The 13,528-nt window shown below is 53.5% G+C and overlaps 2 protein-coding genes across 6 annotated transcripts; one reads left to right on the forward strand and one right to left on the reverse strand.

Moving 5' to 3' along the window:
• The first annotated feature begins 2,025 nt into the window (after positions 1-2,025).
• Positions 2,026-4,938, forward strand: LOC125322879 (mucin-1-like). Of its 5 annotated transcripts, none has more exons than XR_007202261.1 (3): positions 4,078-4,188; positions 4,304-4,461; positions 4,826-4,879. XR_007202261.1 is itself a non-coding variant. In XM_048297204.1 (2 exons), the coding sequence occupies exons 1-2, from the start codon at positions 2,115-2,117 to the stop codon at positions 4,364-4,366; spliced, it is 924 nt and encodes a 307-aa protein (XP_048153161.1). In that variant the 5' UTR covers positions 2,026-2,114; the 3' UTR covers positions 4,367-4,538. The 5 variants fall into 5 exon arrangements, 2 of the variants coding, with proteins under 2 accessions (XP_048153161.1, XP_048153160.1); XR_007202262.1 differs by lacking the exon at positions 4,826-4,879 and adding an exon at positions 4,462-4,483 and having other exon boundaries at positions 4,304-4,348; XM_048297204.1 differs by lacking the exons at positions 4,078-4,188; positions 4,826-4,879 and adding an exon at positions 2,026-2,975 and having other exon boundaries at positions 4,304-4,538.
• Positions 4,939-12,407: 7,469 nt separating this feature from the next.
• On the reverse strand, positions 12,408-13,031 carry PTRHD1 (peptidyl-tRNA hydrolase domain containing 1; the record flags this gene model as incomplete). Its single annotated transcript, XM_048298391.1, has 2 exons — positions 12,408-12,790; positions 12,937-13,031. Coding segments are annotated over 2 exons (267 nt in total), but the record flags the coding sequence as incomplete, so codon positions are not given.
• Between the last annotated feature and the right edge of the window lie 497 nt (positions 13,032-13,528).

The following is a 13,528-nucleotide window of genomic DNA, read 5'->3' on the forward strand; positions in this document are numbered from 1 at the left end:
TCAGGAATGGGGCTGTGGATCTCTGGGAGCTGGGAATAGGGAATGGGATTGGGAATGGGATCAGGAATGGGAGCTGGGAATGGGAGCTGGGAATGGGATCAGGAATGGGGCTGTGGATCTCTGGGAGCTGGGAATAGGGAATGGGACCGGGAATGGGATCAGGAATGGGGCTGTGGATCGCTGGGAGCTGGAATAGGGAATGGGACCGGGAATGGGATCAGGAATGGGGCTGTGGATCGCTGGGAGCTGGGAATAGGGAATGGGATTGGGAATGGGATCAGGAATGGGGCTGTGGATCTCTGGGAGCTGGGAATAGGGAATGGGACCGGGAATGGGATCGGGAATGGGGCTGTGGATCCCTGGGAGCTGGGAATAGGGAATGGGACCGGGAATGGGATTGGGAATGGGATCAGGAATGGGGCTGTGGATCTCTGGGAGCTGGGAATAGGGAATGGGATTGGGAATGGGATCAGGAATGGGAGCTGGGAATGGGAGCTGGGAATGGGATCAGGAATGGGATCGGGAATGAGGCCATGGATCCCTGGGGATCTGGGAATAGGGAATGGGATCAGGAATGGGATTGGGAATGGGGCTGTGGATTTGTGGGGAGGTGGGAATGGGAATGGGATTGGGAATGGGATTGGGAATGGGATCGGGAATGGAGCCGTGGATCCCTGGGAGCTGCGAATGGGGAATGGGATCAGGAATGGGATCGGGAATGGAGCCATGGATTCCTTGGAGCTGGGAATAAGGAATGGGATCGGGAATGGGATCGGGAATGGAGCCATGGATCCCTGGGGACTGTGGATCCCTGGGGAGCTGGGAATAGGGAACGGGATCGGGAATGGGATCAGGAATGGAGCCATGGATTCCTTGGAGCTGGGAATAGGGAATGGGATCGGGAATGGGATCGGGAATGGAGCCATGGATCCCTGGGGACTGTGGATCGCTGGGAGCTGGGAATAGGGAATGGGACCGGGAATGGGATCAGGAATGGGGCTGTGGATCGCTGGGAGCTGGGAATAGGGAATGGGACCCGGGAATGGGATTGGGAATGGGATCAGGAATGGGGCTGTGGATCCCTGGGAGCTGGGAATAGGGAATGGGATTGGGAATGGGATCAGGAATGGGAGCTGGGAATGGGATCGGGAATGGGATCGGGAATGGGGCTGTGGATCTCTGGGAGCTGGGAATAGGGAATGGGATCGGGAATAGGATCGGGAATGAGGCCATGGATCGCTGGGAATAGGGAATAGGGAACGGGATCGGGAATGGGATCGGGAATGGGATCGGGAATGGGGCTGTGGATCTCTGGGAGCTGGGAATAGGGAATGGGACCGGGAATGGGATTGGGAATGGGATCGGGAATGGGATTGGGAATGGGATCGGGAATAGGGCTGTGGATCTCTGGGAGCTGGGAATAGGGAATGGGATCGGGAATGGGATCGGGAATGAGGCCATGGATCGCTGGGGATCTGGGAATAGGGAACGGGATCGGGAATGGGATCGGGAATGGGATCGGGAATGGGGCTGTGGATCTCTGGGAGCTGGGAATAGGGAATGGGATCGGGAATGGGATCGGGAATGAGGCCATGGATCGCTGGGGATCTGGGAATAGGGAACGGGATCGGGAATGGGATCGGGAATGGGATCGGGAATGGGGCTGTGGATCTCTGGGAGCTGGGAATAGGGAATGGGATCGGGAATGGGATCGGGAACGGGATCGGGAACCCCTGGCTATAGGTTGGCAACAAGAGCGAAGGACGTGGGGAAAAACGGCAGAGCCGATCCCAAACCCCCCCGGGATCCCCCACCCACCGATCCACAGGGATCTCCTCCCAAAATCCCCCCAAACTCCGCTCCGGAGGGCTCTGGGCGCCTTTCCAAGGTGCCGGAATGGCGGCTGAGCGCGGCCGTTGCTCCCGGCAGGTCCCGGACGCGGCGCTGCGACCGCCAGGGCTCTACTGCAACCAGCTGGGCTCCAGCGAGCTCCTGAAGGCCGAGGCGGACGGCGCCCAGGTCAGTAGCTGCTCCTCAAACATCCGGGGAGCTCCGGAGGTTGGGATGGTCCCAAAAAAAACTCGGATCTTCTCGGCGGGATTGGCCCGGAGGTCATGGAAGGTTGGGTTGGCTTGGGTTGGGTTGGATCCAAAGCTCAGCTCGTTCCGTGCCGGGGGCAGCGATGGCTTCATCCAGAAGGTCATGGTTGGCTTGGAGGCACCACGGTGGCACCAGCGTTGGGTGACACCCGTTGGGTGACATCTCTTGGGTGTGAAGCCACCAGGGTCCCACCAGCGTTGGGTGACACCCATTGGGTGACACCTCTTGGGTGTGAAGCCACCAGGGTCCCACCAGCGTTGGGTGACACCCGTTGGGTGACATCTCTTGGGTGTGAAGCCACCATGGTCCCACCAGCGTTGGGTGACACCCGTTGGGTGACATCTCTTGGGTGTGAAACCACCATGGTCCCACCAGCGTTGGGTGACACCCGTTGGGTGACATCTCTTGGGTGTGAAGCCACCATGGTCCCACCAGCGTTGGGTGACACCCGTTGGGTGACATCTCTTGGGTGTGAAACCACCATGGTCCCACCAGCGTTGGGTGACACCCGTTGGGTGACATCTCTTGGGTGTGAAGCCACCAGGGTCCCACCAGCGTTGGGTGACACCCGTTGGGTGACATCTCTTGGGTGTGAAACCACCATGGTCCCACCAGTGTTGGGTGACACCCGTTGGGTGACATCTCTTGGGTGTGAAGCCACCATGGTGCCACCAGCGTTGGGTGACACCCACTGGGTGACACTTCTTGAGTGTGAAGCCACCAGGGTCCCACCAGCGTTGGGTGACACCCATTGGGTGACACCCTTTGGGGTTGGAGCCACCATGGTCCCACCAGTGTTGGGTGACACCCACTGGGTCACACCTTTTAGGGTTGAAGCCACCAGGGTCCCACCAATGCTGGGTGACACCCATTGGGTTGAAGCCACCACGTGTTGGGCGACGACCAAGCCTTGGGGTTGAAGCCACCAGGATCCCACTGGTGTTGGGTGACACCCATTGGGTGACACCCCTTGGGGCTAGAGCCACCAGCGTTGGGTGACAACCAACCCTTGGTGTGGAAGCCACCACGGTCCCAGCAGCGTTGGGGGTTGAAGCCACCACGGTCACACCGGTGTTGGGTGACACCCATTGGGTGACACCTCTGGGGGTTGAAGCCACCACGGTCACACTGGCGTTGGGTGACACCCATTGGGTGACGCCCCTTGGGGTTGGAGGCATCAATGCTGGGTGACACCCATCGGGATGAAGCCACCACGGTGCCACCGGTGTTGGGTGACACCCACTGGGTGACACCCTTAGGTTGAAGCCACCATGGTCCTACTGGTGTTGGGTGACACCCACTGGGTGACACCTCCTGGGGATGAAGCCACCACCGTGCCACTAAAGTTGGGTGACACCCATCGGGATGAAGTCGCCATGGTCCCACCAGCATTGGGTGACACCCATTGGGTGACACCTCTGGTGATTGAGGCCACCACGGTCCCACCAGTGTTGGGTGACAGTACTGAAGCCACCATGATCCCACCAGCATTGGGTGACACCCGTTGGGTGACACCCTTGGGGTTGAAGCCACCACGGTCCCACCAGCACTGGGTGACACCCACTGGGTGACACCCTTAGGTTGAAGTCACCGCAGTCCCACCGGCGTTGGGTGACACCCACTGGGTGACACCCTTGGGGTTGAAGTCACCACGGTCCCACCGGCGTTGGTGACACCCGTTGGGTGACACCCTTGGCTTGATGCCACCACGATCCCACCAGCACTGGGTGACATCCTTAGGTTGAAGCCACCATGGGCCCACCAGCGTTGAGTGACACCCCTTGAAGTCACCATGATCCCACCGATGTTGGGTGACACCCATTGGGTGACACCCTTAGGTTGAAGTCACCACGGTCCCACCAGCACTGGGTGAAACCCTTAGGTTGAGGCCACCACAGTCCCACCGGTGTTGGGTGACACCCATTGGGTGACACCCTTAGGTTGAAGTCACCATGATCCCACCAGCGTTGGGTGACACCCTCGGGGTTGAAGTCACCACAGTCCCACCAGTGTTGGGTGGCACCCATTGGGTGACACCCTTGGCTTGAAGCCACCATGATCCCACCAGCACTGGGTGACACCCATTGGGTGACACCCTTAGGTTGAAGCCACCATCGTCCTTCCCACATTGGGTGACAGCCTTGGCTTGAAGCCACCACAGTCCCACCGGTGTTGGGTGACACCCATTGGGTGACACCCTTAGGTTGAAGCCACCATGATCCCACCAGCGTTGGGTGACACCCATTGGGTGACACTGTTGGCTTGATGCCACCATGGTCCCACCAACATTGATGACCCCCTTAGGTTGAAGCCATCATGATCCCACCAGCGTTGGTGACACCCATTGGGTGACACCGTTAGGTTGAAGCCACCATGATCCCACCAACATTGGGTGACACCCTTAGGTTGAAGCCACCACAATCCCACCACCGTTGATGACACCCATTGGGTGACACCCTTGGGGTTGAAGCCACCATGATCCCACCAGCGTTGGGTGACACCCCTTGGGTGACATCCTTAGGTTGAAGCCACCATCGTCCTTCCCGCGTTGGGTGACAGCCTTGGCTTGAAGCCACCACAGTCCCACCGGTGTTGGGTGACTCCCCTTGGGTGACACCCTTAGGTTGAAGCCATCATGATCCCACCAGCGTTGGTGACACCCATTGGGTGACACCCTCGGGGTTGAAACCACCATGGTCCCACTGGTGTTGGGTGACACCGTTAGGTTGAAGCCACCATGATCCCACCAGCACTGGGTGACACCCTTAGGTTGAAGCCACCATCGTCCTTCCCGCGTTGGGTGACACCCTTGGCTTGAAGTCACCACAGTCCCACCGGTGTTGGGTGACACTCTTGGGTGACACCCGTGGCTTGAAGCCACCACGGTCCCACCAGCATTGATGACACCCTTAGGTTGAAGCCACCATGATCCCACCAGCACTGGGTGACACCCATTGGGTTGAAGTCACTGCAGTCCCACCGGCGTTGGTGACACCCATTGGGTGACACCCTTGGCTTGAAGCCACCATGATCCCACCAGCACTGGGTGACACCCTGAGGTTGAAGCCACCAGGATCCCACCACCGTTGATGACACCCATCGGGTGCCACCCTTGGCTTGATGCCACCATGGTCCCACCAGCATTGATGACACCCTTAGGTTGAAGCCACCACAGTCCCACCGGCGTTGGGTGACACCCCTTGGGTGACACCCTTGGGGTTGGAGCCACCATGATCCCACCAGCGTTGGGTGACACCCCTTGGGTGACACCCTTAGGTTGAAGTCACCGCAGTCCCACCAGCGTTGGTAACACCTCTTGGGTGACACCCTTGGCTTGAAGCCACCACGGTCCCACCAGCGTTGGTGACACCCATTGGGTGCCACTCTTGGCTTGATACCACCATGGTCCCACCAACATTGATGACACCCTTAGGTTGAAGCCGCCATGATCCCACCACCATTGGTGACACCCATTGGGTGCCACCCTCAGGTTGAACCCACCACGGTCCCACCAGCACTGGGTGACACCCATTGGGTTGAAGTCACCACAGTCCCACTGGTGTTGGGTGACACCCCTTGGGTGACACCCTTAGGTTGAAGCCACCATGATCCCACCGGTGTTGGGTGACACCCATTGGGTGACACCCTTAGCGTTGTAACCACCACAGTCCCACCGGTGTTGGGTGACACCCTTAGGTTGAAGCCACCACGGTCCCACCACCATTGATGACACCCTCAGGTTGAACCCACCAGGGTCCCACCACCACTGGTGACACCCACTGGGTGCCACAGGAACCCACCATGGTCCCACCACCACTGGTGACACCCACTGGGTGCCACCCTCAGGTTGAACCCACCACCACCTCCCCACCTTTCCCAACTCCCGCTGCCCCTCCCCCCTCTCCGCCCCCGGCACTCCGCTCCCTCCGCCGGGAGCGCGCCCGCGTTCCACCACGGAGCTCCACCGCGGCTCCACGGAGCTCCACCGCGGTTCCACGGAGCTCCCCTGCGGTTCCACGGAGCTCCCCTGCGGCTCCACGGAGCTCCACCGTGGTTCCACGGAGCTCCACCGCGGCTCCACAGAGCTCCATTGCAGTTCCATGGAGCTCCACCACGGCTCCACAGAGCTCCACCCGCAGCTCCACAGAGCTCCATCGCGGTTCCACGGAGCTCCAGCGCGGCTCCACAGAGCTCCATTGCGGTTCCATGGAGCTCCACCACAGCTCCACAGAGCTCCACCCGCAGCTCCACAGAGCTCCATCGCGGTTCCACGGAGCTCCACCGCGGCTCCACAGAGCTCCATTGCGGTTCCATGGAGCTCCACCACAGCTCCACAGAGCTCCACCCGCAGCTCCACGGAGCTCCCCTGCGGTTCCACGGAGCTCCCCTGCGGCTCCACGGAGCTCCATTGCGGTTCCATGGAGCTCCACCCGCAGCTCCACAGAGCTCCATCGCGGTTCCACGGAGCTCCACCGCGGCTCCACAGAGCTCCATTGCGGTTCCATGGAGCTCCACCACAGCTCCACAGAGCTCCACCCACAGCTCCACGGAGCTCCATCGCGGTTCCACGGAGCTCCACCGCGGCTCCACAGAGCTCCATTGCGGTTCCATGGAGCTCCACCACAGCTCCACAGAGCTCCACCCGCAGCTCCACAGAGCTCCATCGCGGTTCCACGGAGCTCCACCTGCAGCTCCACGGAGCTCCACCGTGGTTCCACGGAGCTCCACCCGCAGCTCCACAGAGCTCCATCGCGGTTCCACGGAGCTCCATCGCGGTTCCATGGAGCTCCACCACAGCTCCACAGAGCTCCACCCGCAGCTCCACAGAGCTCCATCACAGTTCCACGGAGCTCCACCACGGCTCCACCGCGGCACCATCCCCGCTCCTCCACCTCTCTTCCACCCCCCCACCCAAACCCACCCCAGCTCCATTCCGGAGCCCTTTTTTTGCCGCCGTTCTCCCGAATTTTTTTTTTTGGCCCGGATCAGCGCCGCCGGAGCCGACTGAGCTGCAGCGCTTTTCTTTTCGTAGGACGCGAAGACCGAAGAGTTCTTCTCTGGGGTGGCTCCAGACTAGAGGAAGTTCTCTAGTGAGTTTCCCACTTCACGTAGTTCCCAGCTCCCGCTTCCGCCCCTTCCCCGGATCCGCTAAATCCCGCTTTTTTTTTTTTTCCTCTCTCTCTCTCTTTTTTTTTTTTTTGTCCTTTTCTCTCGTTTTCCCCCCCCGTTTTCTCCTCCTTTCCCGCTTTTCCCCCCTCCCCGGCAGGTGCAGCAGGTGCAGGTGTTCGCCGACGTGCAGTGTACGGTGAACTTGGTGGGAGATCCCTACCTCAACGCGCCGCCGCCGCCGCCGCCTTTGGGGAATCCCAAAAACTCCGCTCCGCCTCCTCCGGCGCCGCCGGCTCAAGGGAAGAGCCTCCTGCAGCAGCTGCTGACGGAATGAAGCGCGGCTTTTTCGGGAACGGCGAGCTCGGGAATTCCCAAAAAAAAAATCCAATCTCCGACACCACCGCCACGACGACGACCCCGACCCGACCGCGACGGGAAACAAAAAAAAAAAAACTTGGGAAGATGGACACGAAAAAAAAAGAGAGAGAAAATTATTATATAGGATCTATTTTTGTGGGATTTTTGATATCGAGCCCCTCCCCCGCCGCCCCTCGGAGCGAGAAGGAATTCGGGGAATTCGGGGATTGGGGGGGGATTTTTTTGGGAATTTGGGGGAGGGGAGGAGGGGGTGAGGTTTGCGCCAAGGGTTTGGTTCGGATCGGGGCCTTTTTTGCCTCTTTCCTGCCCGGTTTTTTTCCCGTCTTCCTCCTTTTTTGTCCTTTTCTCTCCTTTTTTGACCTTTTTCCTCCTTTCTTCCTCCTTTTCTCCTCCTTTTCTGTCCTTTTTTCCCCCCTTTTTTCTCCTTTTTTCCCCCTTTATTCTTTCTCCCCCCTTTCCCCCATTTTCCCCCTTTTTCCTCCTTTCCCCCCCCTTTTTCTCTCATTTTCCCTTTTCCTCCTTTTTTCCCCCTTTTTCCTTTTTTCCTCCTTTTTCCATCCCTTTTTCCTCCTTTTCTGTCCTTTTTCCCCCCCTTTTTTCTCCTTTTTTCCCCCTTTATTCTTTTTCCCCCCTTTCCCCCATTTTCCTCCTTTTCCCCCCCTTTTTCTCTCATTTTCCCTTTTCCTCCTTTTTTCCCCTTTTTTCCTCCTTTTTCCATCCCTTTTTCCTCCTTTTCTGTCCTTTCTTCCCCCCTTTTCCCCCCTTTTTTCCTCCTTTCCCCCCCTTTTTCCTACTTTTTCCTCTTCTCTCCTTTTCTCCCCTTTCCCCCCATTTTCCCTTTTCCCTCCTTTTCCCTACTTTTGTTCTCCGTTTTCCTCCTTTTTTGTCCTTTCCCCCCTATTTGTCTCTTTTCCCCCATTTCCTTCCTTTCCCCACTTTTTCCACCTTTTTTGTCCTTTTTTCCTCCTTCTTTGTCCTTTTTCCTCCTTTTTTCCCCCTTTATTCTCCTTCCCCCCCCCCTTTTCCCCCATTTCCCCCCCTTTTTTCCTCTTTTCCTCCTTTTTTTGTCCCCTTTTCCTCCTTTTCTGTCCTTTTCCCCCCCTTTTCCCTCCTTTTTTCTTCTTTTTTCGCTTTTTCCTTTTTTCCTCCTTTTTCGTCCTTTTCCCCCCTTTTTTCGTCTTTTCCCCCATTTTCCTTATTTCCCCCTTTTTGTCCTTTTTCCTCCTTTTTCATTCTTTTTTCCTTTTTTCCTCCCCTTTTCATTTTTCCCCCATTTTCCCTTTTCCTCCATTTTCCTCCTTTTTCCCCCCTTTTTTGTCCCTTTTCCCCCTTTTTCCTCCCCTCTTCCTCATTTTTCCCCCATTTCCCCCCTTTTTACTCCATTTTCCTTTTTCCTCCTTTTTTGTCCTTTTCCCCTTTTTTCTCTTCTCCCCCATTTTCCTCCTTTTTTCCTCCTTTTTCTTCCCTTTTTCCTCCTTTTTTCTCCTGTTTCCCCCCTTTTCCTCCTTTTTTCCTCCCTTTTCCCTCCTTTTTTGTCCTTTTCCCCCTTTTTTGTCCTTTCCCCCCCATTTGCCTCCTTTATTCCCCCTTTTTTTGTCCTTTTTTCCTCCATTTTCCTCCTTTTTTTCCCTTTCCTTTGTCTTTTTTTCCTTTTTTTCCTCCTTTTTTTGTCCTTTTCTCCTTTTTCCGTCTTTTTCTGCTTTTTTCCTTCTTTTTCCCCCTTTTCCTCCTCTTTTCCCCCCTTTTTCCCGTTTTCCCTCCTTTCCCCCATTTTCCTCCTTTTTCCCCTTTTTGTCCTCTTTTCCTCCTTTCTTCTTTTTCCCCCTTTTCCTCTTTTTTTCCCCCTTCTCATTTTTTGTCCTTTTCCCTCCTCTTTTCCCCCCTTTTCCTCTTTTTCTTCCCCTTTTCTTCCTCTTTTCCCCCCTTTCCCTCGTTTTTCCCTTTTTCCTTTTTTCCCATTTCCCCCCCTTTTTTCCCTTTTCCTTTTTTCCCCTCCTTTTTCCTTTTTCCTCCTTTTCCCCCCTTTTCCTCCTCTTTTTCCCCTTTTCCTCTTCCTTTTCCCCCTTTTCCTTTTCCTCCTTTTTCCTCTTTTCCTCTTCTTTTTCCCCTTTAACGCATTTTCCCCTTTTTCCTTTTTTCAAATTTTCTCCCCTTTCCCCCTTTTTCCTCCCTTTTCCCCCTTTTCCTCCTTTTTTCCCCCCTTTTCCCTCCTTTCCCTCCCTTTTTCCTTTCTTTTCCCCCCTTTTCCTCATTTTTCTCCTTTTCCCCCCTTTTCTTCCTCTTTCCCCCTTTTCATCCTATTTTCCTTTTTCCTCCTTTTTCCCCTTTTCCTCTTTTTCCCCCCTTTTCTCCTCTTTTCGTTTTTTCCCCTTTTTCCTCTTTTTTTCCAATTTCCCCCCTTTTTCCCCTTTTTTCCCTCCCTCCCCACATCTCCTCCACTTCCCTCCGGCTCCTCCATCCCAACCCTCGGGTCCATCCCTGGTTTTTTTTCCCCCCCCCCCCATTCCCGGCTCCCCGAGAATTCCCGGAAAGCAGCAGCAAGAGGAGGAGGAAGCTCAGTCTCAGCTGGATCTGATGCGGGCCACGGAAAATTGGGAATGATCAACGCCGAATTCTGCCGGAAAGCCGAGGGGGTGTTTTTTTGGGGGTATTTTTTTGGGGTTTTTTTTCCCCAATCCGTACTCCCCCAAATTCCCAATTTTTTCCCTCCTTTCCCCCCGTTTTTCCCCCCCTTCCCTTCGGCTCGTGCGTACAATCAGCTTTTTCTAGCGGGAAAAAAGAAAAAAATCGTGGAATTTGTCGGGGTTTGCCGTTTGGTTTTCCAAGAAAAACAACCAAAAAAAAAAACCCCAAAAAAAAAAAAACCAAAAAAAGAAAAAAAACACGACAAAAAAAAGAGGGCATTTCAAAAAAAAACCACCCAAAAAGCACCAAAAAAAGGAGAAAAAAAAAATCAACTTGCTTTTTTTCTTTGGAACCACCGTTTTTCCATGTTTCTGCCGGATTTTTCCCCTCCCCCCCCTCTGGAATTCCGAGGGATGAGCGAGGGGGAAAAGCTTCGTGTACAGTGCAAGGAAAGAGGGAGGGAAAAGAAAACAACAACAAAAACAATCGGGGAGGGGAGGGAGGGGCCAAAAAACCGGGAAAAATCCGCAATAATTTTTAAGGAATGCTGGGAGGGGGAGGGCTGCGGGGGAGGGGCGGAGCTCTTGTAGATACAATTTTTTTCCGGAAGGGAAAAGGAAAAAACAACAAAAAATTTCCAAAAAAAGACAAAAAAAAAAAAAAAAAACGGGGGGGGGGGGGGGGGGGTGAAAAAAAAAAGATGGAAAACTTCTGGAAAAGTTGTTTTTTTTTTTTTTTGGGGAGGAGGGGGAGGGGAAAAGGGTGGGGGAGGGGAAGAGAAAATCCCACCGGGAAAAAAATCGGGAGCAGCCGGATCCTGGTTGGTGTTGGGGGTTTTTTTTTTTCCCCTCCCCCCTCCCCCCAATTCCTCCCCTCCCCCGCTTTGGAATTGCGTCAAACGGCTGGAGTAGGTCGGGCTATTTAAAAGGAAGAGTTAATTAATAATAATTAATAATTAATAAATAAATAAGAAGAAGAAGAAAAAGGGAAATGACGGAATTTTGTGGCGGGGGGGGGGGGGAAAAAGGGGGGGTTTTGGGGGGTTTTTTCCGTGGAAATTCCCGAGGTTTTTTTTGTCGCTGGAGGATTCCCAGGGGGAGCTTGGAGGGAATTGGGGGAGGGGGGTGGGGGAGGGCTGGGGGGGGCCCCCCGAAAATTCCTGGGGGTGGAGGAGGCGGAGGGGGGATGGGATGGGAAAAGGGCGGGAGATTCCCAGGGAATTTCAGGGAAATTCTGGGAAATTTAAGGGAAATTGCTGGAAAAGTAAAGGAAAATTCCCAGGAAAATTCCTGGAAAATTCAAGGGAAATTCAAGGGAGATTCCCAGAAAAGTAAATTCCCAGAAAATTCCAGGAAAATTCAAAGGGAAATTCAAGGAAATTCCTGGAAAATTTCAAGAAAATTCAAGGGAAATTCCTGGAAATTCCCAGAAAATTCCAGGAAAATTCCCAGAAAATTGAAGGGAAATTCAAGAGAAATTCCTGGAAAATTCAACGGAAATTCTTGGAGAATTCCTGGAAAATTCAAGGAAAATTCCTGGGAAATTCCAGGAAAATTCAAGGGAAATTCCTGGAAAAGTAAAGGAAAATTTCTGGAAAATTCCCAGAAAATTTCAGGAAAATTCCCGGAAGATTCAAGGGAAGTTCCTGGAAAATTCCTGGAAAATTCAAGGGAAATTCCTGGGAAATTCAAGGGAAATTCCCGGAAAGTTTAAGAGAAATTTCTCGAAAATTCCTGCAAAATTCCAGGAAAATTCCTGGAAAATTCCAGGTAAATTCCTAGAAAATTCAAGGGAAGTCCTGGAGAATTCCTGCAAAAATCAAGGGAAATTCCCAGAAAGTTCAAGAGAAATTCCTGGAAAATTCCTGAAAATTCAAGAGAAATTCCTGGGAAAATCCCAGAAAATTCTAAGGGAAATTCAAGGAAAATTCCGGGAAAGTTCAAGGGAAATTCCTGGAAAATTCCAGGAGAATTCCTGGGGAAATTCAAGGAAAATTCCTGGAAAATTCAAGAGAAATTCAAGGGGAATTCTGGAAAATTCCTGGAAAATTTAAGGGAAAATTCCGGAAAATTCAAGGGAAATTCAAGGGAAATTCCTGAAAAATTCCTGGAGAATTCAAGGGAAATTCCTGGAAAAAAAAGACGGATTGAGCGGCAAACCCGGGAAATTCACGGAAAAAGAGGAAAATCCAGAGCTGGAGCCCGAAGTTCTGTTATTTGGGAGAATTCGGGACGTGGGAAGAGCAGAAATTTCGGGAATTTGGGGCTGGGCGTGGTAGGAAACCGAGGAACACCGAATCCCCGGGGAGAACAGAACCCACAGGGGACGGGCCGGAATTCCGAGAATTCCTGGAAAATTCCCAGCATTCCCAGCTCGCGAGGAGAACGGCGGCCTGGGTGGCCGCAGTCAGCGGAGCAGCCGGAAATTCCGGAGGTGCCGCTGCACGCGCTCCTTGGGATAGGGCCGGAGCGCCAGCCCCGTGGCGACGCCCTCGGGCTGCTCCGTCCACAGGCGGTGCTCGACGCCCTCCTCCCGCAGCAGCCGCCTCCAGCTCCAGCAGCGAAGCCTCGTCCGGAGCCTGCGGAGACGGGAAAAGCGGGAATGAGTTCGGCTCCCAGCGGGAATTCCCGGGGGAATTAACTGGGGAGGAATTCACGGAGAATTCCTGGGCAATTAGAAGAGAAATTCCTGAAAGATTCCCAGGAAGATGCCGAGAAAGCTCACAGGAGATTCCAGGAAAATTCAAGAGGAATTCCTGGAAAACTCGGGTGAATTCCTGGAAAATTCGGGAGAAATTCAAGGGAAAATCCCGGAAAAATTCAGGAAAACTCACAGGAAATTCCAGGAAAATTCAAGAGAATTTCCTGAAAGAATCCGGAAAATTCAAGGGAAAATCCTGGAAAAATCCAGGAAAATTCACAGGAAATTCCAGGAAAATTCAAGAGAAAGTCCTGGAAAATTCAAGAGAAATTCCTGGAAAATTCAAGAGAAAGTCCTGGAAAATTCAAGAGAAATTCCTGGAAAATTCAGGAGAAATTCAGGGGAAAATCCTGGGAAAATCCAGGAAAATTCAAGGGAAATTCCCGGAGAATTCCTGGGAAATTCAATGGAAATTCCTGAAAAATTCCTGGAAAATTCCTGAAAAATTCCCAGGAAATTCAAGGGAAATTCCCGGAAAATTCCCAGAAAATTCTGAGGGAAATTCAAGAGAAATTCCTGCAAAAATCAAGGGAAATTCCCAGAAAATTCAAGGGAAATTCAAGGGGAATTCTGGAAAATTCCTGAAAAATTTAAGGAAAATTCTTGGGATATTCAA

This window comes from Corvus hawaiiensis, chromosome 3, assembly GCF_020740725.1.
Source record: "Corvus hawaiiensis isolate bCorHaw1 chromosome 3, bCorHaw1.pri.cur, whole genome shotgun sequence".
Lineage (NCBI taxonomy): Eukaryota > Metazoa > Chordata > Aves > Passeriformes > Corvidae > Corvus > Corvus hawaiiensis.

Bases quoted from the DNA above. Each gene is read 5' to 3' on its own strand.
- LOC125322879 (XM_048297203.1), top strand. From the start codon at position 2,115: ATGGAAGGTTGGGTTGGCTTGGGTTGGGTTGGATCCAAAGCTCAGCTC. The intron at 2,990-3,029 runs GTGTTGGGCGAC...TGAAGCCACCAG, and splicing joins CATTGGGTTGAAGCCACCAC to GATCCCACTGGTGTTGGGTG.